The 23,014-nt window shown below is 38.7% G+C and overlaps 1 protein-coding gene and 1 long non-coding RNA gene across 13 annotated transcripts in view; one reads left to right on the forward strand and one right to left on the reverse strand.

The window, feature by feature from the left end:
• LOC145444388 (nesprin-1-like) overlaps positions 1-23,014 on the reverse strand; it is a 108,030-nt gene that overhangs the window by 57,777 nt on the left and 27,239 nt on the right. For 10 of the 12 annotated variants that reach the window (XM_080322354.1, XM_080322355.1, XM_080322366.1 and 7 more), the window contains 29 exons: positions 22,845-23,009; positions 21,606-21,870; positions 20,923-21,015; positions 20,735-20,852; positions 20,214-20,337; positions 19,564-19,765; positions 19,239-19,393; positions 18,664-18,774; positions 15,913-16,065; positions 15,337-15,501; positions 14,389-14,583; positions 13,607-13,768; positions 12,770-12,948; positions 11,791-11,968; positions 11,093-11,286; positions 10,361-10,466; positions 9,752-9,974; positions 7,360-7,526; positions 6,733-6,931; positions 6,293-6,413; positions 5,629-5,734; positions 4,976-5,094; positions 4,527-4,734; positions 3,678-3,905; positions 2,993-3,091; positions 2,642-2,759; positions 1,674-1,765; positions 542-655; positions 331-473 (listed from right to left, as the gene is read on the reverse strand). In XM_080322354.1, coding sequence (XP_080178480.1) covers positions 331-473; positions 542-655; positions 1,674-1,765; positions 2,642-2,759; positions 2,993-3,091; positions 3,678-3,905; positions 4,527-4,734; positions 4,976-5,094; positions 5,629-5,734; positions 6,293-6,413; positions 6,733-6,931; positions 7,360-7,526; positions 9,752-9,974; positions 10,361-10,466; positions 11,093-11,286; positions 11,791-11,968; positions 12,770-12,948; positions 13,607-13,768; positions 14,389-14,583; positions 15,337-15,501; positions 15,913-16,065; positions 18,664-18,774; positions 19,239-19,393; positions 19,564-19,765; positions 20,214-20,337; positions 20,735-20,852; positions 20,923-21,015; positions 21,606-21,870; positions 22,845-23,009 — 4,502 coding nt within the window. The remainder of the gene's footprint in view (positions 1-330; positions 474-541; positions 656-1,673; positions 1,766-2,641; positions 2,760-2,992; positions 3,092-3,677; positions 3,906-4,526; positions 4,735-4,975; positions 5,095-5,628; positions 5,735-6,292; positions 6,414-6,732; positions 6,932-7,359; positions 7,527-9,751; positions 9,975-10,360; positions 10,467-11,092; positions 11,287-11,790; positions 11,969-12,769; positions 12,949-13,606; positions 13,769-14,388; positions 14,584-15,336; positions 15,502-15,912; positions 16,066-18,663; positions 18,775-19,238; positions 19,394-19,563; positions 19,766-20,213; positions 20,338-20,734; positions 20,853-20,922; positions 21,016-21,605; positions 21,871-22,844; positions 23,010-23,014) is intronic. The other 2 variants (XM_080322360.1, XM_080322357.1) reach the window with 2 other exon arrangements.
• The window catches only part of LOC145444422 (uncharacterized), a 153,812-nt gene continuing 143,855 nt past the window's right edge, over positions 13,058-23,014 (forward strand). The window contains exon 1 of the long non-coding RNA XR_013916672.1: positions 13,058-13,191. This is a non-coding gene — a long non-coding RNA (uncharacterized LOC145444422). The remainder of the gene's footprint in view (positions 13,192-23,014) is intronic.

Below are 23,014 nucleotides of genomic sequence, written 5' to 3' on the forward strand. Positions count from 1 at the left end.
CTGAATTTATGGAAATAAACTACCGTTTGGTTAATAGGCTAATAGTAATTCGAGTACCACCTTTTATGTCATCGTAACAATTGTAATGATTTGAAAAGTCTAAATATGTATGTTTTTTGTGGCCGCAAGGATCATGTTTCCAGTATGTATTTCTGTAGCGATTAGTGATCATTATGAGGCTTGATCACTACTTAACAAAAATATATCTCCATGAACATGCTCTTAGATGCTGAGATACGGCAAACCAAGCTTTCGAAACTCCGGGGATAAATGATGTCGTTATGGTGATCTACCACAGAGGACATGCCACTAAGAGAACTTTTAACCTACTGGTTAAATTGGTCTTCGATTGACTTGATCTTAGCATCCAAAATGTCTCGGTCGGTATCCGATAAGTCAGGCCTCATCTGCGCTGCCTTGTCTTGAATCTTCTGAACTAGGTCTTGGTACGCGACAGATTCCGAAGATATTTGCTACAATGTAACAACATCCATTTACTTGTGAATGTATTGATGTCAACCCACTACTTTGAGACACTTACTTTGTACTTTCCGATGTGGTTCTCTAAATCTGCCAAGGGGGCGGCAAGATTTACTTCAGGGAAAGTGACAATGTCGGCTTCTTTCAGCCAACGATGACAACGGTCGCAATCGGCCTGTAAAACAATATTTCAAGTGTCTGAAAAAACTCATAGAACTTCAGTGTACATTTGTATAGTATATTTGTTTTGAAATAATCCAGAATGTTATCGGCTGCAACTAGTGGAGAATTGGAAAGAACATTGTGTAGCAGCAGCAAACATCAAATATGTCATCATTCGCTTGCAAATTCGAATAGTCGGGGTGAACGATACACACCAACTTGGAGAATTTGTGTATAATCTAAAAATAGTACATTGACCTTAACCCAGGCTTGTAACCAAGTCACTAGGCTCCGAGTCACAAGTCAATCTCACTTTTATACTTTTGACTCGAGTCAAGTCGAGTCAATTTCAATTCACCACCGAGTCAAGTCCGAGTCCAAGTCAACGATCAGAGGGTCGAGTCCGAGTCATGGTATTATGACTCGAGTCCAAGTCCAAGTCATTGTGTTGACTGCTCTGTTTCCAGTTGAAGTCTTGTTAAACCCACTTTTTATAACTCTGTTTGGTGATATCGAATGGTTCGCATTTATAATATACTCATTTTCCTCGTTTTTAGCAGTTTCTGGACCCATTTTCGAGTACGAGTACCAATAGACGAAATCCCAATAGTGTTGATACTTTACTATTCTTCGAAATTACAATGAAATGTCGGTCTTGGCCGTCTGAGTCTCGAGTCATGCTCAATGACTCGAGTCAATACACAGAATAACTCGAGTCAAGTAATTTCCGTATTTTGAGAAAATGACTCGAGTCAAGTCGAGTCATCAGAAAATCACATTACAATCCTGCCTTAACCTAACTGCTCGCCGCGATTATCCTAATTTTGATGCTGGTGACATCATATTTCGTTATACAACTGTTGACATACAATGCTCTTTCCAAATCTCTGATAGCTGCTGATGAGTGTAAGCCAAAAATATTCAGTTTCTTTCTCAATATGAATATATTATTCAATCGATTATTTCTAGTATTTACAATCTGGTTCATGAAAAATATTCATGAAAATATGTACGACGGAGATTAGGAATACCTGGAAAAGTTCTCTTTCGGCCAGAAGACTTTGCAACGATTCCATTTTTTTCTTCCAAAGATCCTCCACCTCTATGTAATGATCTCCCAAACCTTGAAACAAAGGCAAGTCAGATCTATGTCACATCAGTAAATCTCACTCTGAGAAATTAAGCCTTCGTTGAGTTCAACGAAGATCAGAATTATAGTCGTTAAATTCGAACGAAACCCATTTATGGATGATGACGGTGTTAAGTGCAATTCATGACAGGATGTTGTGTTGGGATGTGTTATGTAAGTAATATCAAATACTCCTTCAGTTATCTATCAAAGTTTGATAATAAAGTCAGTTTGAAACGTGTTATCCATGCCAGGTAAGGAAGATGCAACATTCATACATTCAAAAGTGCAAACGGAGTAATTCCGATTAAGATATTGAATAGAGATCGAAAAGTAATATAGTGTCATAATTCTTGGAACATGATTCCTGATCATGATCTTAGTCTTCAAAAACCAAACTTTTTGAACCCCATTTCATGTTATAGGCCATAGAAGTTTATTATCATACAGATGTTAAATATTTCAAATAACAATACATTCATATTGGTACATTTACCTACATGATCAGTAATTAAGTAGGTTTTGTGTGCTTGCAGATTACAGGTTTTTAGGCAAACTCGGCCTTGAATACTATTGGCTATGATGTAGAGCTAAAGACATAACATTGATGAAATATTTGGAGATGAATAGTTTTGTGAATCTCTCTTATTAGAGCTTCTCTGCCACTCTTACACCACACTGACGCTCCTAATGAGAGTCAGTTGAAAAGCTTACAGTGAATACATGTACCAGTATGAATATATCATCTATTTCACGTTATGGGTTAGTCGGAACACAAACTCAATTCCATTAGAGAATGCAAAATTGTACGCACCATGCATGAGTCCTACTCCACCGCATTCCCCACATATAAATACCAAGATATGATACCTGATAACTTGCCTCTCGTACTTATACCTTCGGGCTTGCCCTCGCAAATCAGCAGTAATCCAGCGGTAGTCACGTCGTCAACAGTCTTCTTGTGACGCATGATTTCGCGAAACAAAGCCTAGGTTTAAAAAACGTATGAAGGAGCACGATAATCGGATAGGACGTACCAGAGTTTGAAAATATTCATCTTTTTCAAAATAGAATAGAATTTGAATTATAGCTAAATTGAACTACTACTTGAAAATTGAATACTGATATTTCGCTCTAATTAATCATCTACAATAATATAGTTGTCCAATATAAAGCAGTGCATAGGTAGCCCTCAAAAACATTAACACTAGAATGACTTACTCTGTGATCTTGAATAAGTTTAGCGACCGTATCCGGAGAGAGAGGCGGGCAGTGAGGCCCCTGTAGGGATTCGCGAAGATGTTCCAGCCAAGCTATCGCCTGTAAAGTACATATTACATGCGTTCCGGGGTAACATAAAAACGTATCATTAATCATCATCAGGGTTGAAATTAATATTTTCCTTCATCAACAGGGCTGGGCAACATCTAGCGCCAGAGTTATTTGATTCTGAATCGAGTATTAAGCTTCGAGTCGAGTATTACAGTATCACTCATTATGAGGTCACAACAGTATAAGTTCAAATATCTAACTTTTATGCACCAACAAATAATATAATGCCACTTATTCATCTCATTTAGGATCATTTGGTATTTTGCGATTACCACTACACAGATACATAATCCACAAACATGTGTAGCTTTTTACTATATGTCTCGTATATTGAGATACGATCAATCAAGGTTTTCCGTTTTTTACAGTGGAGAATAGTATCGATACCATAATTATTTTTAATAAATTTACTCTTACTGGCAAGGACCGTTGATAAATTAATTCCTAACGGCAGGGAGCATGTAATTTAAGTATTCGAAACACCATCTTTCACCGCTTGGCTCAAATCTCACACTCATTGAGATTTGAGTGCCTGAGCACCCAACCTTAGTCATAAAACGTCCAACATTCTCACCTGCTGCGCAGTCGCCCACAGGTCCTTTCTTTTTCCGATCGCTTGGTTCATGTCGGCGGTTTTTTCGAGTGCAATTTTCTGAACTCGGCGGAAAAATTTCTGCAAGTCTTCCACGTCGGCGCGTAGCTTGTCTCGTTCTGGACTGCTCAAGCTGAGAATGAGCGTTTGGTGACAGCTGCTCATCTCGTCAAACTCCTCCTTCTTATGAGACAGCTCTTTGCACAGTATCTGTCAAGTTAACGATCGCGTGTTATAATAAATTGCGCAACCAACTCAAAATCAGAAGAGGGTTAAAACCAGACCTGTACAAACTACTGCATCTTCAAAAAGCAGAACTAGAACTACTTCGAAACTAGCAACTAGAACTAGAACTCACGACATCTAACTAACGTAACCAACTAAAACACAAATAAATACATGAATTGGCAGCACTGATAATACAAATTACTGAATTTCAAATGAGCTAAGAAATACATTGGGGATAAAATCTGCATTTTAAAAGGACAGGGTCTCCAGTTTGAGAAGGCCCCTGGCTAAATCACTGTTAGTAGTGACGGCTCTGGTCCAGCAATGGCTCCAAGAACATCACACAACAGAACACCGGGTATCACGATTCACGCCAAACGACTAAGCGTGTTTCATAGTTGTTCGGCTACTCATTTTTTTTAATGCGTAACGAAAACTAGAACTGGAACTATACTCACTTTACAAAATCTGTAACTAGAACAAGAACTACTCAAAAAATTAGTAGTTAGTTCTAGTTCAATACCAACTAGCTAGATTAGTTTTTTTGAACAAGTCTGGCTCGAACAGCAGTATGTGAATCAAAAAATTTGAAAAAAATCGTACGTTGTGTTTTTGCCGAGCCGCATTCAATTCCTCAATAGAGATCGTCATCGGCACTGGTTCTTCAAATTTGTTTTTCTGCTCCACAAGCCAAGCATTCGTGTCTTCCAATTGCTTGCAGTATTCGTGCAATTCGTTGGCCGTGTTGCAGAGCATCTGATAACGAGATTGAGCCTTGTGCTCGCAGTCGACCCATTTCTGCTGCACACATCTGAAAAAGACAATATTGAATTCACTATAACCGATGATAATAAGAGATTCTATACTACTTTCCATTGCAGAAGGCTGTAAATCTCAATTGGTCGTATCAGATCATACGAAATATGTAGCACGAAACTATGCACTCGATTCAGACTCAAATAATACTAATATCGCCATGATATTGCCGTAATATTGATAACATTCAGTAAAATTTCAATATTATCTTCAATTCAAATATACCGAGTACAAACCTATATTTTTCTTCCACAGATTCAGCATCGTGGCTTGACATCCTGGGTGTAATATTCTGCATTTTTTCATTTAAAACGTGCAGAATCCCTTGTAAACTATCCATCTCATCAACAATATCCTGTTAATGTAGAAAAGGATTATCGCAAGGAGTAAGGAACAGAAATCTCGAGCGCCTAGCAGAGGTAGAACAGAGTAGTGAGCTTCCCTACTTAAGCAGAAATGGAAATAATGCCGTAAATTTCGACTTAATTGCAAATACAAGCAGGAATTTCAAAAACGTGTCAAAAGTACTCAAAGTAGGTAGTCTCAAAAGTAGATTTGAGAGACTCTGCGTATAATTTTAACTTTAACCTTCGAAATTGCAACACGCATCTTTGCGAATGACACAGAATAACAAAATGACGCTACAAATTGGCGATACTTTTCCCGTTACCGCATTCTCATGGAAATTTAACTCTTAAAGGTGATGGGAGCATACCCAAAAACTCACTTTACTGGAAAAGAAAGCGTAAAAAAGTATTTTTGTTAGAAAATTGTGTCTAAAAACATAAGCGCTCAAGAAAGTAGTTCAAGGAGGTAAAATCTACTTGAGTACTCATAGAAGGGCTTCGTTACTCCCCACCTGTGAATGCCAGTAGGAAAGTGTACGCACCTTTGCTTGCATTAGCTTTGTCTCTGTATCATCGTCTATGTTACGAAACAAATCGTCGATTTTTGATTTCACTTCTTTCACGACACCTTGCACGTAGTTGAGATATCTTAAAAGAAAAAATAGTACATTGAGCTTAAGCCATGTGTTTGTCTTGATTATTATTCGAATTTTCATGCCGGTGGCGTCATATTAGGTGATACGATTGTTGATGTACAATGTTCTTTCCAATTCTCTACTAGTTACTGACGATCACCCCTGACGAGTGTCAGCCAAAAATATCCGGTTTTATTTCAATACAAATATATTGTTTGATTGTATAATGATGCAAAATCTGTATTAAAATTCAATTTCTGCTTGAAGTCAAAAGAAATTTGATTGTATAGGATTGTACATTAAAACCAGATCAGTGCCTAAAGCACCTAATTAATCTTTGAAAAATATTAGCAGGCGGCTTTACTACAGAATATTTCAGATTTTGAGATATTTTTTCAATTTCTACAATTATATTTTTTAAACTATAAGCCATGGATATGAAGATTTGCATATAAAGTGATGCAAAAGTAATTTGAGTTGATATTCCAGACTTAGATTTCAATATATTTGCAAGTGTGGCAACGTCAATCTACATTTTCTTTAGCAAAAAAACGCGATTAAGTAGACTCACGAAGTAAAGTCTTCGGAAGCTTCCAGGTTTTCTTCCTGTGCAGCGCAAAGTTTCTTGGCGATACCGAGAAGGTGCTCCCATTGAGAGTAAACCTCTTGGAATCCCGGGTCCATCGCTGATTCTAGAGAAAGGATTTGAAACTCGAGTTTCAACATGAAAAAATTGTTTTCGATCCATTATGAAATATCAGGGGTCAAAGTAGTTATCCTTGGTAACCGAGTAGGAGTAGAAGTATTGCATCGAATTTTGATTCAACTCCAAGTAGTTGTAGTGATTTCCAAGATACTTCAAGCGAAACTAGAAAATGAAGGCCTGAGATAATACAATTTGATGAGAAATTGATATTGAAATAAACCCGTTGATATACAAAGCAATTCTCAATTCTGTACTAGTCCCCCGATACTGACTTCTGCAAAATAATGAGAGAAATGTCGACTAACCAGGGCTGAGCAAAGAACGATATCTTTCTTCCAACTGCTGCAGGAGAACTTCCTTATTCTGGATTTCGTCGCGCAGTTCTCGGCAGTTTGGTAAATTTGCGTATCTGCTCGGCACTTGACTCTGTATACTCTCTGCGGCTCCGTCTACTGGAGTGTCTCCGATACGTTCCAAGATAGCCTTGGTCTCGCCGAGCCAACCCTTGAAAGAAAGAGTAATTTTATTGAAAATTTCGTCAGATTAAAACACCACAAAATTGCGATACAATGAAAAGATAGGAAGGAATGGGAACGACTTGGAGTAGGCTTTGAAACAGATACCCCCCTGGCCTAGAAAGCATGTAAATAAGAGGCATGTACACTGGATGGAAAGTAATAAAAGCGTATCATAAAGACAAGCGATGAATATGAACGCGGAATGTGTCTGTAGGCGAGATCGATATGTCAGATCATGTTACTGGAGACTGGTCATAATTCCAACACCGCATCCTAGACTGCTAGTTTTGATAATGTATGTTCAATATGTTGTTTAGATATTTTGCGAGTCACAGATAGATGTTATTTATTATGACATCATTAAGACAGAAATACGGACGCAATACCATTCAAATTTTGGCAGCTAAAACCGACCTGCAGTTCGGATAAAGCATCGGCAACGGCAAGCCAATCAGTCGCGACGTCATTGGCTTTCTGCATTTTGTCATCAAGCATTTCTTGGAACTGTTCCAACTGAGCCTTCATCGGTTCCATTTCTTCCGGGTGCAGCAAAATGCTTTCGGCGATAAATTCTTGAATTTCTACAGAGAGAGAGGGAATGTTATTATATAAAAAATAAACAGCACCAAGATTGATGATACAGAAAAATCACGGAGTATTTAGACAGGAATGATTGATACAACCTTAGAGTAAACTAGTCTGCACACTGACTGTATATAGATGGTAATTTTAGGTAATTATGTAACTCATAGCTACGGCTGGCCAAAATGCCAGATTATTAACTGTTTTTACTATACCTATGTCATTGCACTTTATGACAATGCACGACTTAACAAATTTGTCATTTCCACTAACGTGTGTAGCTTTTTACTACATTTTAGGATGTTAAATGCAACCAATCGAGGTTTACAGCCAACAGTGGAAAATACCATTGACATCATAATTCTCGTTTATAAATTAACTCTTAGTGACAAAGACATCGTAATATCACTAATCTCAAAAATCATTCCTAACTGCTTGATTCAAACCATTAGAATTAATACTTGATTCGTATTTAAGTATTCAATCATTGTGCCAGCCCTAGCTAGAATACTTCCATTAACTTACTTTGAAATTTACTACAATAGTTATGCATCTACATTAGGGTTGTCCATAATTTGGAAAATCTTACAAATCCTCGGTTGTAATGTCTTATTCGATAGATTATTGATAAAAAACGACACTGAGCCTGAAAGAAGCTCACAGAAAGGCCGTTAAGATTTCGTGCAAAGCGTTTGAAAGTAGCTGCCGAAGAATGGGCGTGCCACCGACCATAGAACGGCGAGAAGACTAGTAATCAAGAAACCACGGCTCTTGATTGGATAATCGGCTATGCTTCAATGACCACGTCAGCAGCAGCTTGCTGATTAGGTGAACTAGGAGTCTGCTACTGGCGGCGATTCTGAAAGCGCATTGTATGTAGGTTGACAGATAATGATTTAGGATTGATTAAGGGTATGTTGAGGTACGAAATACATGATGAACAAACAACAGCTGCTTCACAACAACGTCTAAAGCATGACTGCTTTATTGTGAAAGAAACCGCCGTAGCCTATATGCCTTGTTTTCAACGAGGGAAAGCATAGGCGCTTATGCAAGTGGCGACGGATTCCTAGTTTCAGAAATAATATATCATTATTGAATACAAAGATAAAGCTTAACAATCACACTATAGTTTGTGTGATCTCATTGGGCTCCGGTTGTAGTACATAGTTGAATCAGCGGGTTATGCTTGGCACTTGTCAGATGCTTGCATCAAACTGTATTCACTTGCAAGTGTTGTCAGAGTCCTTGATGATGACGCAGAAAAGAGGCGTAAAAGTAAGCACATAATATGCTGGATATGATTTGTCAAATTCCTTAATAATCGCGCAGAAAAGGGGTGTAAAGGTAAACAGAGACAATGCTGCATAGTGCATAGTATCCAGCATAGTTTGCATATCATATCAAGCAGGGCCTGTGCTTGCATTTAAACCTCGTTTCTGCGACATCATTAGGGACTTTGAAAACATTTACAAGTGAATTCAATTTGCTGCAAACATCTGATGAGTGCTAAGCCTAACTGTCTGATTCAGCCGATCGCTAGAGCATTCAAAACTTCAAATATGTACTGCAACCTGAGCCCAATAAGATCACCTAACTTATAGTGTCATTGTTAAGCTTTATGTTTGTATTCAATAATGATATATTATTTTTGAAATTAGGAATCCGTCGCCACTTGCATAAGCGCCTATGCTTTCCCTCGTTGAAAACAAGGCATGTAGGCTACAGCGGTTTCCTTCACAATCAAGCAGTCATGCTTTAGACGTTTTGTGAAGCAGCTGTTGTTTGTACATCATGTATTTCGTACCTTAAGATACCTTGAATCAATCCTAAATCATTATCTGTCATCCTACATACAATGCGCTTTCAGAATCGCCGCCAGTAGCAGACTCCTTGTTCACCTAATCAGCAAGCTGCTGCTGACGTGGTCATTGAAGCATAGCCGATTATTCAATCAAAAGCCGTAGTTTCTTGATTACTAGTCTTCTCGCCGTTCTATGGTCGGTGGCACGCCCATTCTTCGGCAGCTACTTTCAAACGCTTTGCACGAAATCTTAACGGCCTTTCTGTGAGCTTCTTTCAGGCTCAGTGTCGTTTTTTATCAATAATCTATCGAATAAGACATTACAACCGAGGATTTGTAAGATTTTCCAAATTATGGACAACCCTAATCTACATTCATGTCTAAATACTATCGATGACAACTTTAACTACGCTTCCTTACCTTCAAGCTCCACGGCTGTGAAAGCCAAGTCTTTAACGATTCTTTGTGACTCTTCCAGACTGCCCGGGTTTCGAGCCATGCACACATTCACCGAAGCCTGTTTCTCAGTCAACCACGACCTGATTTCTTGGAGTTTCACGTTGAAATCTTGTTGCTTATGGACTATGCCTTTCAGACGATCCACAAGCTGTGTGGCTGCGTCGTGGACCGTCAAGTAGGTCGTCTGAAAGCAATGTCTATTACGGAAAGCAAAGTTGGACTGAAAAATTTTCAATTTTTTCAAATTAGATTACGATTAGAACGATAGCTACACATTGTTTTCCCAATTAGGTTAGAATGAGAATAAGTGAATTCGCAAAAACTTGGAAATTTAATTAGATTCCTAACCGGAAAGGACTACAACAAAATTGTTGTTCAGATCAGGAAAACCAGGTATTAGATTAGAATTAAAAGGTGAGCATAGAAACATTTCACAAATTAGATTAAAATTAGAGTACCGCCATTTTGCTTAAATCAGTCTAATTGGACGACTAAAATTACCTGGTTGTTCAAGTTTGACAGGAAGCGGCTCAAAAATAACTTGGTTTACACGGGGAGTATGTGAGGTACCTGCAGTTTTTCGAATTGCGTCTTCACTTGACCTTCCAAAGGAGCTTTGTCTTCGTATTCGTTTAAGAGACGTTTGCTCATCGAGGATAACGATTGGACTTCATTCCTGGAAATGCATCGACAGAATAGTTGGTCAGTAACAACTACTTGAACTTTTTCATTTAAGTTTTGCCAATTTTGACAACTTACCGAAGTGTTACGTTTTTAGGCTACTTCAATTCCTACTGGAACAGAGGTATTCAGTATCGAAGTACATCTGCTTTTTCAGAGTTTGTATTTGCACTATGTAGGCTACACAAGCAGTACTTCCGTGTTCAGGCAACATCACTTGTTTCCAACAATTTGAAATTTGTACAGTAAATAGAAGTTTTGGCACACGTTTTCGTCATTTTAACGAGTGAAACTGTCATGAACACCAGGCAAACGATATCCTGTGTCAGATCGTTTGAATTATTCTCAAAAATCACACCCATTTTTAATGAAATTGGGTATTCTGAGAGAGTCACAAAGATGCACGCTGGAATTTCAAAAGTGCTCACTCAAGATGAGCTGCTAATAGTATGCGGCACATCGGCCAAATCTACTTTTCGAGACTATTTCCTTGAGTGCTTTTCACATTTTCACATTTTTCTTGTTTTCTGAAGTAGTTTTGACATGTTTTTAACATCGCTATTTCTAACTCGACTTGAGTAGCAACGCTGACACCTATGCTTTTAATCCCACGACGGCTACCTGAAATTGTTGATCTCCTCCAAAAGGGCTTGAAAGTCTTTCAGTTGCGTCTCGAATTTGGTGGCGGATTCGCGCGAAACGTCCAGGTCCGAAGGAAAGTCCTGCGAGGAAGCCACCATGATTTGTGACGACTTCCCCAGCAACCATTTCTCGGCAGCCTGCATTCCCTCGAAATAGTCCTGGTGCACTTTCACCTGCGACAAATTGAAAGCGATCGCCGTCAGTCAAAAATATTCAGAGGTTTACCTGAGCATGAATAGATTGCACATTTTTTTTCATTTTACATATCGTAAGTAGGATGTAGTTTTAGGACACGTCTGCAGCAATGTTATGAGTGAAATTGTCACAAAAACTGTACTTATATCACCGTAACTGCGTATATTTTTAAAAATTGCACCTATATGCAGAGTCATTTGTCATAATTTATTGGCCGCGATATACTGCAATTTGGAAAGTAGTACTTTTAAAATGTAACCATCTTCGATCAACTGCCAGAAGTATGCGACTTTTCGAAACTAGTCAAGTCTTTTCAGGACCTTTATTTTATACTCTGAGTTCAAATAGATTCTACATGACTTGGAAATCACTACGTACACTTGTAATTGATTGAAAATTTATGCTTTAACTTCTACTAATACTCGAGCAACAACGCTAACTACTTTGTCCGCCACTAGAAGAATTTCAGAGTAAACACTCACCCCAGCTTTGAGTTCATCCACTTTCTCTTTGCTGATCTTGATCAAGCGTTTATGATCTTCGTTCAGCAACTCGACTTCTCTCGTTTCCCTGATATTATCCGGAAGACGACGGGCTTTTAGCACCACCATATCGATCATTTCGTTATGCTTTACAATCTCTTCTTGGTAGCTCATGAACCTGGCAGTGACAATGTCATTATGTAATGAATTGATTAAATATCGGAGGTTGTCAGTTACAGAGTAATTATCTGTCTTTGAACTCAATTGGTTATGATTAAGGCAAGTTTTTGCAACTTTTGCAACTTTTTTTTACAGCTTCCTGCAACTTCCTACATGCTCAGAAGTTATCTAGTATGGTATTTTAAGCTGTTTGAAGGAATCTCATGTTGCAACTATTTCCAGCTTTTCTCCATTTTTTTTCATGCAACTTTTTACAGCTTTTTCGATTTTTCATGAAACTAACTTTTTACTGAAAATATTAGGCACTATATGTAAATAGTTCGCTCGATTATTTCACTGTCATTTAAATTTGAGTTCCTTTCTGATTTGATGTTTATTTAGGCTAAACCGCCGAAAATTATATTTTCACTGGGTCAATATTTTCAGGCTATTGATTTTGTTGAAGTCGCCAACATTGCGTTTTGCTGCGGCGCCTTGGATAAGGATCAATTCGAGTATCTCATACATTAATAATTTCAAGGAACTTGTCCATAAATGCAACTTTTTAGTGCAACTTTTGTGAAAATTAAGTGCAACTTTTCACGGATTCGACTGCAACAAAAACTTGCTCTAGTTAAGATTTTTGATATTTTGTACTTGTATTTGACAGTTTTTAGGCAAAACTAGACTTGCAATACTTACTTAGAAATCGCCAATTCTACTTTTACTTGAGGATGATTGTACAATGGTACTTCTACTTCTGGTTGATAGTAACAACAACTACTTTGACTGCCTCTATTAAATGTGGATCAACGCTTACTTTGCTAACTGCCCCTTCTTCTCGTACAATTCGTATTTGATGTCGAACTTGGCGTTGATTTTCTTCTTCATCTCTGACATCCAGTCTTTGAAAGAATTCAACGAGTCCTGGAAGTCCTCGTAATAGCGTAACGTACGACGGAGGTTGCCGCGCTCGTTTTGAACTCGAGATAACAGTTCCTGAATTGAAATTTGTTGTCACATTAGGACACAGTCTGTGATATAGTACATAGTTTTTCACCGTATTATGATGCCATTAGTAGTTTCAAATTCAAAATGCTTGTTTGCACCAGTGTTGGGATCAAGTCACTACCTTCGAGTCACGAGTCATTTCGAGTCGTTGCACATTTTGACTCGAGTCAAGTCAAGTCAATCGATTTTCGAAGGTGACTCAAGTAAAGTCAAGTCACTCGATTTTTGGAGGTGACTCGACTTGACTCGAGTCAAGTCAAGTCAAGTCACGAGTCAAGTCAAAATTCAAATCAAGTTGCCTTTTTGAAGTATGAAGCATGATTACATCATTGCATTTTGCCATAGCTGTCTGAATTACAGATCGAGGGGTCATTGATTCTGCACCGATCAACGTATGTATAGCTAAATATACACGAAATAAGGCGCTGTATCACTCACATAGACGTAGAACTGTTAAACTACGTGAGTAATTGTATTGTATACACTCAGTTTATAGTTGCTAGCCAAAATAGAGAATAGAGAAACGAATTGATAAGATGCAATACATTACCCATTTATAAATTGACATGATACATTTCGAGTCCGCGCCAATGGTTGAGGAGTGTACAAACTATATTCGATTTCAATTTCAATAAAAAACACCCACCTGGAAATCCTCATGTTGAGCGGCTGTCTGCTGTCGCAGTTCTTCCGTCAAATTTGCATCAAGAAGCTGACAAAGTTTGGAGCTCTTGTCGGAGATTGACGAGAGGAGAGATTTATGCGATTCGAATTCAGCCAACACTTCGTCAAGCTTATCGGAACACTCCTGTTTGAGAAAAGAACGTCATAAATTTCGACTTGACTTCAAATACAAGTAAAGATTTCAAAGACAAAGTTGTATATGTCTACTTCGCTAGAAGTAGTAGTAGTGATTTCTAAGACATGTCAAAAACACATCAAGTAGAAGTAGAAATATTGCCGTAAATTTTGACCCGACAGTAAGTACATGTACTAATTTCAAGGATTTCAAAGACATGTCAAAACTATTTAAGGTAGAATCGAAAGTAACTCAGCAAATTTCTACTTAATTTGTCACTTCCATGACATTATAAACTACTTCAGGCAGAAGTAAAATGATGTCTGAAAAGTAATCTACCAGTTTCAAAGAGTAGATTTGACGACGGGTCCCACACTTTCAGCAGTTACTCATAGGCCACTAAATTGCTTAACACACATATTTAAAGAGCATCTTGGAGGTACAGAATTTCAATATACGCTTCAATAATTGATATTGAAATAAACCCGAATATTTTCGACTGACACTCGTCAGGGGTAATCGTCAGCAACCAATAGAGAATTCAAAATAACATTGTATATCAACAATCGTATCATATTTAGGTCATGTTAGAGCTTCTTTCAATACAAAATTATATTGTACCAACATACCTGAGCGTTCTCAGCGTCAATATTCTCAGGTTGCGTGAACATCGCAAATCTTTCATCCGTAGTTTGAAGCCATTTGTCAAATTCTTCCGCTTCATTGTCGAGGTCAGTTTGAAGCTGGATGGTGTCCTGGAACTTTCGGAGCTTGTCCTTGGTGCGGATGATCAGTGCTTGATAGCGGGACATCATCTGGGTCACCTGAATTTCGGAGGCAATCAGTAACGAGTATAGACATTTTTCCCGAGCGCTCCAAGCCGTGTTTGGTTACTTACAGCCCTACTCAAGTTGTTACGTTTATGGACTTCCACTTTCACCTCTACTAGATATTTTTAGGAAAAACCACCTGGTTTTGTTTCTATTTTGTGAGCTTGCCATCACTTTTCGGAGAGAAATAGTCATAAGAATCGCGTGAAATAGAACCTGCATATTTTTCAAGATTCTACCTATTTACAGTTTCATTAGTCGCGATATGTCTTCCAATTTTCAAAGTAACTAGCTCCGAATAGCTGTCAAAAGCTATGCGACTGCTCCACCAAATCTACTTTTTCAATCCGCTCAACGAGAACTACTAAAAAGTTTAAAATTTTCATTCAGCCACATCGTTTATACTGTTATGACGTTATAATGTGTGATGCTCGAATACAAGACTTGAAGAGCAGTACTAGATTCAGAATCAAGCCCCTCAGGTACCCCATTTTGCCGAGCCTTACTTGGAGAGCTTCTTGGAGGTGCAGAACTTCAATGAATGAATAGCATATTGATATTGGAATGAATCAGAATATTTTTGGCTGACACTCCTCAGGAGTGATCGTCAGCAGTAGTGAATTGTAATTCAGTAAAATTTACGCTGTTACTTCTACTCCTACTTCAGTATCAACGCTGACTACTTTTACCACCTCTGCTGAATTTTATGACACAGTTCTGTCCGAGAAAAATGCTGACTTCACTTACTTGCATGCTGACGTTTCCATCCGCGCTTCCGCACGAACCGACAAGTTGCTGCGCCGCCCGGTTCAATTTGTCCAATTTAGATTGGTTGGCCGAGATCTCGTTGGAATAAGACTTGTAACGGTCCGATAATTCTCGATTCTCAGGCAGTGACCCGGTAAGTTCGATCTGCAAACGATATTATTGAACTTTACTTTGAAATTTGCAGTAGAAAGCACTTTACGGATATGTGTATATCTGGACTCGAGTAAAAACTATAAAAGTCTAATTGACTTGTGACTCATAAACTTTTGACTTGGTTACAAGTTACAACCCTGGGCCTTAGTAACGTATTAGATTTTATAACATAGAAAGTATTTATGGGATATGTTCATATCACATTTATTATGAGTAAAATTGTAATGACCGTGTGGCAAAATCCCTGTATCAAGGAAACTGAATATATTTTCAAAAGCAGCACCATTTGCATTGTCATTCGTTATTTTGCGTTAGTCGCAAAGATGCAACCTGCAATTTTCACAGAAGCCATCTACGATTACCTGCTACAGTATGCAATCTATGTAACACAGCTGAAATCACCTCTGCATCAGGACATTGTTCCATCGCAGAAATCCAATCCAGGAATTCGGAGCAAATTCTGCCGTATTTCGCCGTTTCTTGCACCAGAGTTTGAGCTTTTGTCAGAGACTCTTCCAGTTTTCTCTTATATTCGCTCCATTCCTCACGTAGGGTCTAAAATTTGATGCGATTTTGACAGAACAGATTCATGGCGGTACAGAACTTCAACACATATTTGAATAATTATTACTTCCTTTACAAAAATTGAAAATTTACTAGTCTGAATAATTCAATTCAACAGTTCACAAGAACATAGCATTTCAACAGTTGTGTCACCAAAAATGACATCACAGGCATTAAAATTTGATGAATCAAGGCAAACAGACGACTAACGCTTAATAAACGGTTTTAGTGACATACCGTAATTTTCCAAGTATAGTACGCCCCCATGCATAATACGCACCCTTAAAATGGCATGCAAATTCTGGGAAAAAGCCTGTACCCATGTATAGTACGCACCCTGCATTCACAGTACATGAATAGCTGTGTTTTACTACACGATGTTGTTCTGTTTTGCGATGTCACTCTCGAACAATCAAGACACAACCATCGCTAATCATTATACAATTAACGGCATTGTCTCTGAACGATAGTACAGAGCAGCCAAAGCCTGCGAGGCGGGCGGCGCGATAGTTCGGGCCAGCGACACGACGTCTTGCGCACGAGGCCTATTAGAGATGCGATTGCTAATCATTATACAAGTAACGGTATTGCCTCTATATCAGCGGTTCTCAACCGGGGGTCCGCGAAGCAATTTCAGGGGGTCCGCGAGACCTCTATATTTTTAAAATGTTTGATAACCTAATTTTTATTTTATTTTTTAATTTGAGAAAGCATGAGTCTGTTTCGCACCACAACTGCTAAAACCTCATGACTCATATCAGCATAATAATCGTCTGACATGGAATGTGGTAGTGTGGAAACTCATTTTCATTGCCAATTTTCGAATAACCTGCTGATACAAACATATTGCTGTTTAGAGACGTTTGATGGGTTATTTAAAAATATATATATATATGAAGATAGTAACGTCAATCAGGGTCACTTCGCAATGTCTGCGAAACCTTCTCGATTTGAAGTTGTCAGTCTCATCAAATAAGTGAATAATCGTTTGAAATAAAAAAATTCCGAAGTATTTCCATAATTTATCCCAATGCAGGGAACAGCTTCTTGGACGTACAGAACTTTAATATGCAATTAAATAATATAATTATATTGAATGAACCCGAATATTTTCGGGTGACACTCGTCATAAATCGGATAAAGATATACCTGCTCTTAAAGCTTGACTATCAGATTCGGCGCATTCTAATTACGGATGCCCTATCGGCAAAGCTGATTTTTTGATGAAAAAGGAGTGTTTCGTTGCTATCAAAGCATTACGCTCCAACCCTGAAATTAATATCACCAGCAGTTATATTGGTATGCAGCCTTGTATTGTTAATGCTCAATTGTTCATGGTCGAAAATGTTTGCTCGTAAATTTATATGTAAACCCGAACAGAACAAGTCGTTTCATGACGGTCTTTCTGCAGTCTTCTGGTTGGAAAACTTGGATCCATTCTTTGGAGCATGAAATTAGTCTATACTTTTAGATTAGGATTTCACTTTGACGGTAGAAACTCTCTGCGGGCCGATCAAATTGCCGTTACGGGCCGAATCCGACCCGCTGTTCGTGTGTTGCCCGTCCCTGCGCAAGATGCTGGACGTCTAATGTTCAGAAAATATGTGTTTCTTCATTTTGGTGCCATAAATGTTGCGATCACACCAAAAGTATCGTCGGAAGCGTTATGCGTTAATATTGCATTAGCCTCCATCTATCTTTGCGGAAATGGTTTTCGGCACTCCTCGTTCATATCAAAACGAAGACGCGGATTTTCAAGACACGACCACTTACTTCAAGAAATACAGCAGCAAAATTAGCTTTGAAATAATAAAAGTCGACCAATTTCTACATAAATAGTATGATGTTATCTTCAAGAAAAATCATTATTTTGCTGTGTATCACAAGCCTACAGTTCATATTTGCACAAAACAGATGAAGGTTGCACCATAATAGAGCTAAAATTGAACTAAAATTTGAGGGGGTCCGCGAGGGTCCGTGACGGTCAAAAGGGGTCCGCGAAGCCAAAAAGGTTGAGAACCACTGCTCTATATGATAGTAGATATAGCAGCCAAAGCCTGCGAGGTCGGCGACGCAACATCTTGCGCACAAGGTCAGATGCGATTGCTCAGGCCAACGGTTACTCCATGACACCACGCCTGTTGGTGGTGCGATTATATTGTGCGCACATGGCCTGTCGATGAATTAGCGAGTACTGCCGCGCTCGCGTTCACCAATCAATGAATGACCTACTTTCGCTCGCGTGCAAACGGCAAACCAACTCAGCAGGAGATTGCGTGCTGTGCAGACGACTCTCGTTAATTGGCAACACACTTTTGCTAATTGGTAGCGCGTAACACTGATAATACGAATTACTGGGCACGATGGCTGAAAGTGATGCGCGATTGGAAACAAACATGATGAAAGGTGTGAAAAGTTTTTTATCTAGGGAGATTTTTTTCAAGCGTGTTGTTCCCATGTATAATACGCACCCCCACCCCCACCGATTTTAGGGCAAAAATTCATGAAAATTTTGCGGATTATACATGGAGAATTATGGTAGTTTCAAGTCTCAGCATCATCTTCTCTCTCCCTAAATTGCAGACCGACCTGTAATTGCAGATTGATGCTTTTATCCGGGCTGCTTCTTTTCCCGGTAGAGACGGCTTGCTTCAGTTTTTCGTCACCTTCCGGCGTTTCAGACTTGAGGGCTTCAAGCGCCTGTTTGCGAAAACAAATTGCAAGTTTAGCAAAGAGTGACAAGACGAAAAGAATATCGCAAATAAAATGAAATTGTGACTAGGTATACTCAAATGTGTTATTGCTACATCCGATCACTCATCTGCACATTATGAAGGTATTTGAGCATTTTGATTTTATTTGGTATATCCTGTTTTAAATGTCATACAATATGTACAGAATAGTGATCAAGCAAAAAGATATTACATTTTGATTCAACCTAATTTTAAATGAAAAAACTGGAGCAATTCAGGATTTAATGTTATTGGCGGAGATTCACGCCAACCAAAATAGAGATATCTATCAACGACACCAAAGCGGGAGCTTCTCAAACATTTTTACTGCGAATTTCTGCGGATTAACATTGTCGATTCCTATCTCCAATGTTTGTTATGTATTTTGGTTGGATGAAAATAAAGACGCTCTCTCTCTCTCAAGTACCATACCTTGATGTTTTCCACAAGCATTTCTTTAGTGCAGGAGGTGTCGGAGAGGCGAAATAATTCCACTGACTTTCCAGAGAACCAGTCGGTGAAAACGTGTAACGCTTGGTGATATGTTTTTGCGCTTTCCGCTAAGATCTCCGCCTCGTTTAGCAATGCTGGAAAGAAAATGAGTCAAAAGCTGTTACATTTCTTTACAAAGTCAGTGGCTAAGTAACCTTTTGCTATTTATAGACTTATGTCAAATAGCCTCAGACTGCCTGTGATACTGTTGAGGTAATTCCAAAGCACTATACCCCGAATAGAATTAATTTCATTGAAGAAATACCTTGTACTGAGTTCACCAACTCCTGGTAATGTTCTCTGATCTCTGCCAAATCCACTCTTGTACCAGAGACATCTCCGGTTAGCGAAACAATGTTAGCAGCGCAGCCTTGTACATTTTCCACCATGGAGCCTTTGGCTTTCACGTCGCGGTAGAGCATTTGGCATTTTTCGAGGTCGGAAAATAATGCTTCGGGACTCAATGGCTGCAATTAAGTAACAGTTAGGGTGTAATATTATTTGCATGTTTGTTTTAACCAGGTAATGTAACTAAGGCTGGTCTCAAAAGTTTGGAAAAGATAGTAATAAAGTTGTTATAGATACTTTTGGAAGTACAGAACTTCAAAATACAATTGAATAATATATAGATATTGGAATAAACCCATATATTTCACTCACTTTCACTCATAAAAGTGGTGCAAAACTCTCCAAAAACTATGTTTTGCCTTATGTAATAAAGTAAGTGGTTTTGCCTAAAAGTTATTTTAATTTGAAGTGGAAATAGTCTGAAAGTATGTACTGTACACTGGAGTAATTCAGGCTGGAATAGGAATAGCAGACATAAATTTTGATTTTTCAAATTTATTTCATACACCATTCTCAGAAATGACATTACCAACAATATTAACGAATAAAGACAAGCACACACAGTACCTGTCCCTCGTGCGCTATTTTCTCAGCCTTGACGGCGACGTCGGTATTTTGCAGCCAGTTTTGTGCCGATTTCACCTCCTCTTCATATCTCTCCCACGCACTGATACATTTTCTGAGCTTCTCTCTAAAGAAAATATATAAATTTTCAGAGCAATATATCTGTAGAGCAGCTACCATCAGCCATTACATCCACTTGCTAGGCACTATAGAGTCAAACCGATAACCCAGATATGTCCGGCCTATATTCAAAAGGTATGGCATTTAGCTTAATGAGTATTTCCAAAACCTTCGCACCATTTCTTTGAACAGCATTACAGCCTGTAAGTTGTGAGAAATCGATCAATATCCACAGTGTAGCTGTCGCAGATTATAGTTCTCTGATTCCCTACTACCATTGCAAATATTTTGTTTTATCTAATGGCCGATGCCGATATTTTTTTGAAAGTGCGATACACGGAATTATCGTCAAAGCGATAAGACGATCTGGTTCTATTAGTGACGTAAAAAGCAAGATACAATACCTGATATCTTCAGCCTTTGAGATATTTTCCTGCCAAGACTGCACCAGCTCGGCAACCTGCGATCTTATAGTGGGTTGACCTTTCAGGGCGGTCGTCGGTAGTATTTTGTCGGAATGTCCTGCAATTTAAGATTGTTTATGATTTCACCGAGCGTGGCGGCAGAATAGAAAACACCAAAAAATATTCACCTCGTGTTATATTGATCTTCACTTCGCCTTCCTGTTTTCCACCGAGGAGAGTGTCGAGCTTGTGAAGCCGCTGCTCCAACATCTCCTTACCACCTACAAAATGAAGTCGGATTGAGAAGAGATACATCAGAAATGTCTGCGGCAGATTCACAAGAAACTCCAGGTGATACTGCCAAAAATGCCCAATACCGCACATGTTGATCCATCAAGTGCAGAGGTAATCAAAGTAATCATCGTTGGTATTCAAGTGGAGGTACATCACAAATTTCTACTCCATTCCAAGTATATGTAGCGTTTCCCAGGACAGGTTAAGTAATTTCAAAAGGTAGCCTTGGTCAAGGGTCACATAGTATTAGCATTTAATGAGAGGTGGATACTTTGGAAATTTCAAGATGCATCTTCGCAACTCACGCAACATGACTAATGATACTACAAATAGGTTCAGACTTCGGAATACAGTCAATTACCGCAATACAGGTGCTGCTTCTCCCAGTTTTAATTACAATTTCCATCATAAAAGAGATGAATATTCACCCTGAAACTACAATCTATTTCTATTAACTCAAATATATAAATAAATCAGTGTGACTGCTGCTTTATGAGTCAGACGTGACTTGGCCTCCAGAGAACCGATAAATATGGCTTAGTGAACCCCTGTTATCATAGATATGGATGGAACAAACCTGTTAGATTGGAATAAGTCCCCAATCTGTGAGTGAAATCGTTGTTCCACTCCTGCGCTTCCGTGAAAGCCGTCTGGTAAGCTTGATGGTCGTACAGGTTCTGTTCGCTACGTTTCAACGCGTCTTGAACTTGTTTCGATATGGCGTGGTATTGAGCCGTGAGCTGGTTGAGTTGAGTCAACTCCGGAGAGCTGCCAAGTTTGTGAGCCTTCCTTTTCAATCTCTCAAACTTGTAGTTGGGATCGGTCACATCTTCCGCAATTGACTAAATTGAAAAAACGAAGACTTGAAATTTCACACAAAAGAATATGACGCTCGGAAGATTTTGACCTAAAAAATCTAACTTTTGACATTTCTTTACCTTAAAAAACTTAATTTTGACAAAATTTTGCCGTCATGTATAAACATTAGGTGTTTTCCCACATAATGTTAGAATTATAATACTTATCTTCATTTATGGTTAGAACCGTATGTCCTTATGAAGTAGCTTGGCCTGAAAAAACTTTTTTGACTAAAAATCTGACAAATTTTTACATGAAAAAACTTTATTTTAACAAAATCTGGACCTATGAAGAATTCCAGTAGTTACATCACGCATCATCGTAGAGATAATTAATATTTGTTGTAGTACAACGAAAGATACTTTCCTACATTCTCGGGTAGAAAGTGTCTCTCCTTACTAAATAGCTTGCCAAGAATGGAGAAAGAACGTTCAACAGCAGCAGTTGTTGACTGACAACACTCAAGTTGTGCGTAGACTGCTGGTGACAAACCGTGTCGCTTCATTCCGACAATGTTGTCTACATCACAATTTTTCATCGTGCGCTTCTTGATATAGGAACCCACGCCCACGCAGTTTTGCTACAGTTGGGAGATTGCGGTACGTTGAGCATAACACTAGGTCAACCTATTTGTTTCATTTGACCGTGTATGATTCACAATGAGCAGACAATGGACCGTCTACAACGGTAGGCCTATAAAGTAGGCTACAAGCTGTAAAATGTCAAAAGATAAGTTCACCGACAGAGCAAACATCCACGATACAAACGAAATGCTGGTTGCAAAAAATTTTTGACTTTGTAAATCGTTTTGACAATTTTTTGACCTAACGCTAAAATTTTAACTTATTTTGACGTGTGAAAAAAAATCGCCCTTCCAGGTACCTGCCATTGTACTTTGTGACTATGCTGAGGATCACTAGTTCACACATATGACATTTCCACAAATAATTATCCATACTTGAAGCGAGTTATGTTGCGATTTCTTCAATCCAATAGTGGCTCGCAGTCCCGACTCCCCTTGAAACCTGTCTTCCACTTCCTTGAGCCATTTCGTGAGTTCCTTTACGTTCGACGCAAAATCGGTGAGCTGTTCGACGTAGCTTTGCAGGCTTTGTTCCTTTTCCTGGT

Source organism: Botryllus schlosseri, chromosome 8 (genome assembly GCF_051294905.1).
Source record: "Botryllus schlosseri isolate E-star chromosome 8, Bs_hap1, whole genome shotgun sequence".
NCBI classification, from domain to species: domain Eukaryota; kingdom Metazoa; phylum Chordata; class Ascidiacea; order Stolidobranchia; family Styelidae; genus Botryllus; species Botryllus schlosseri.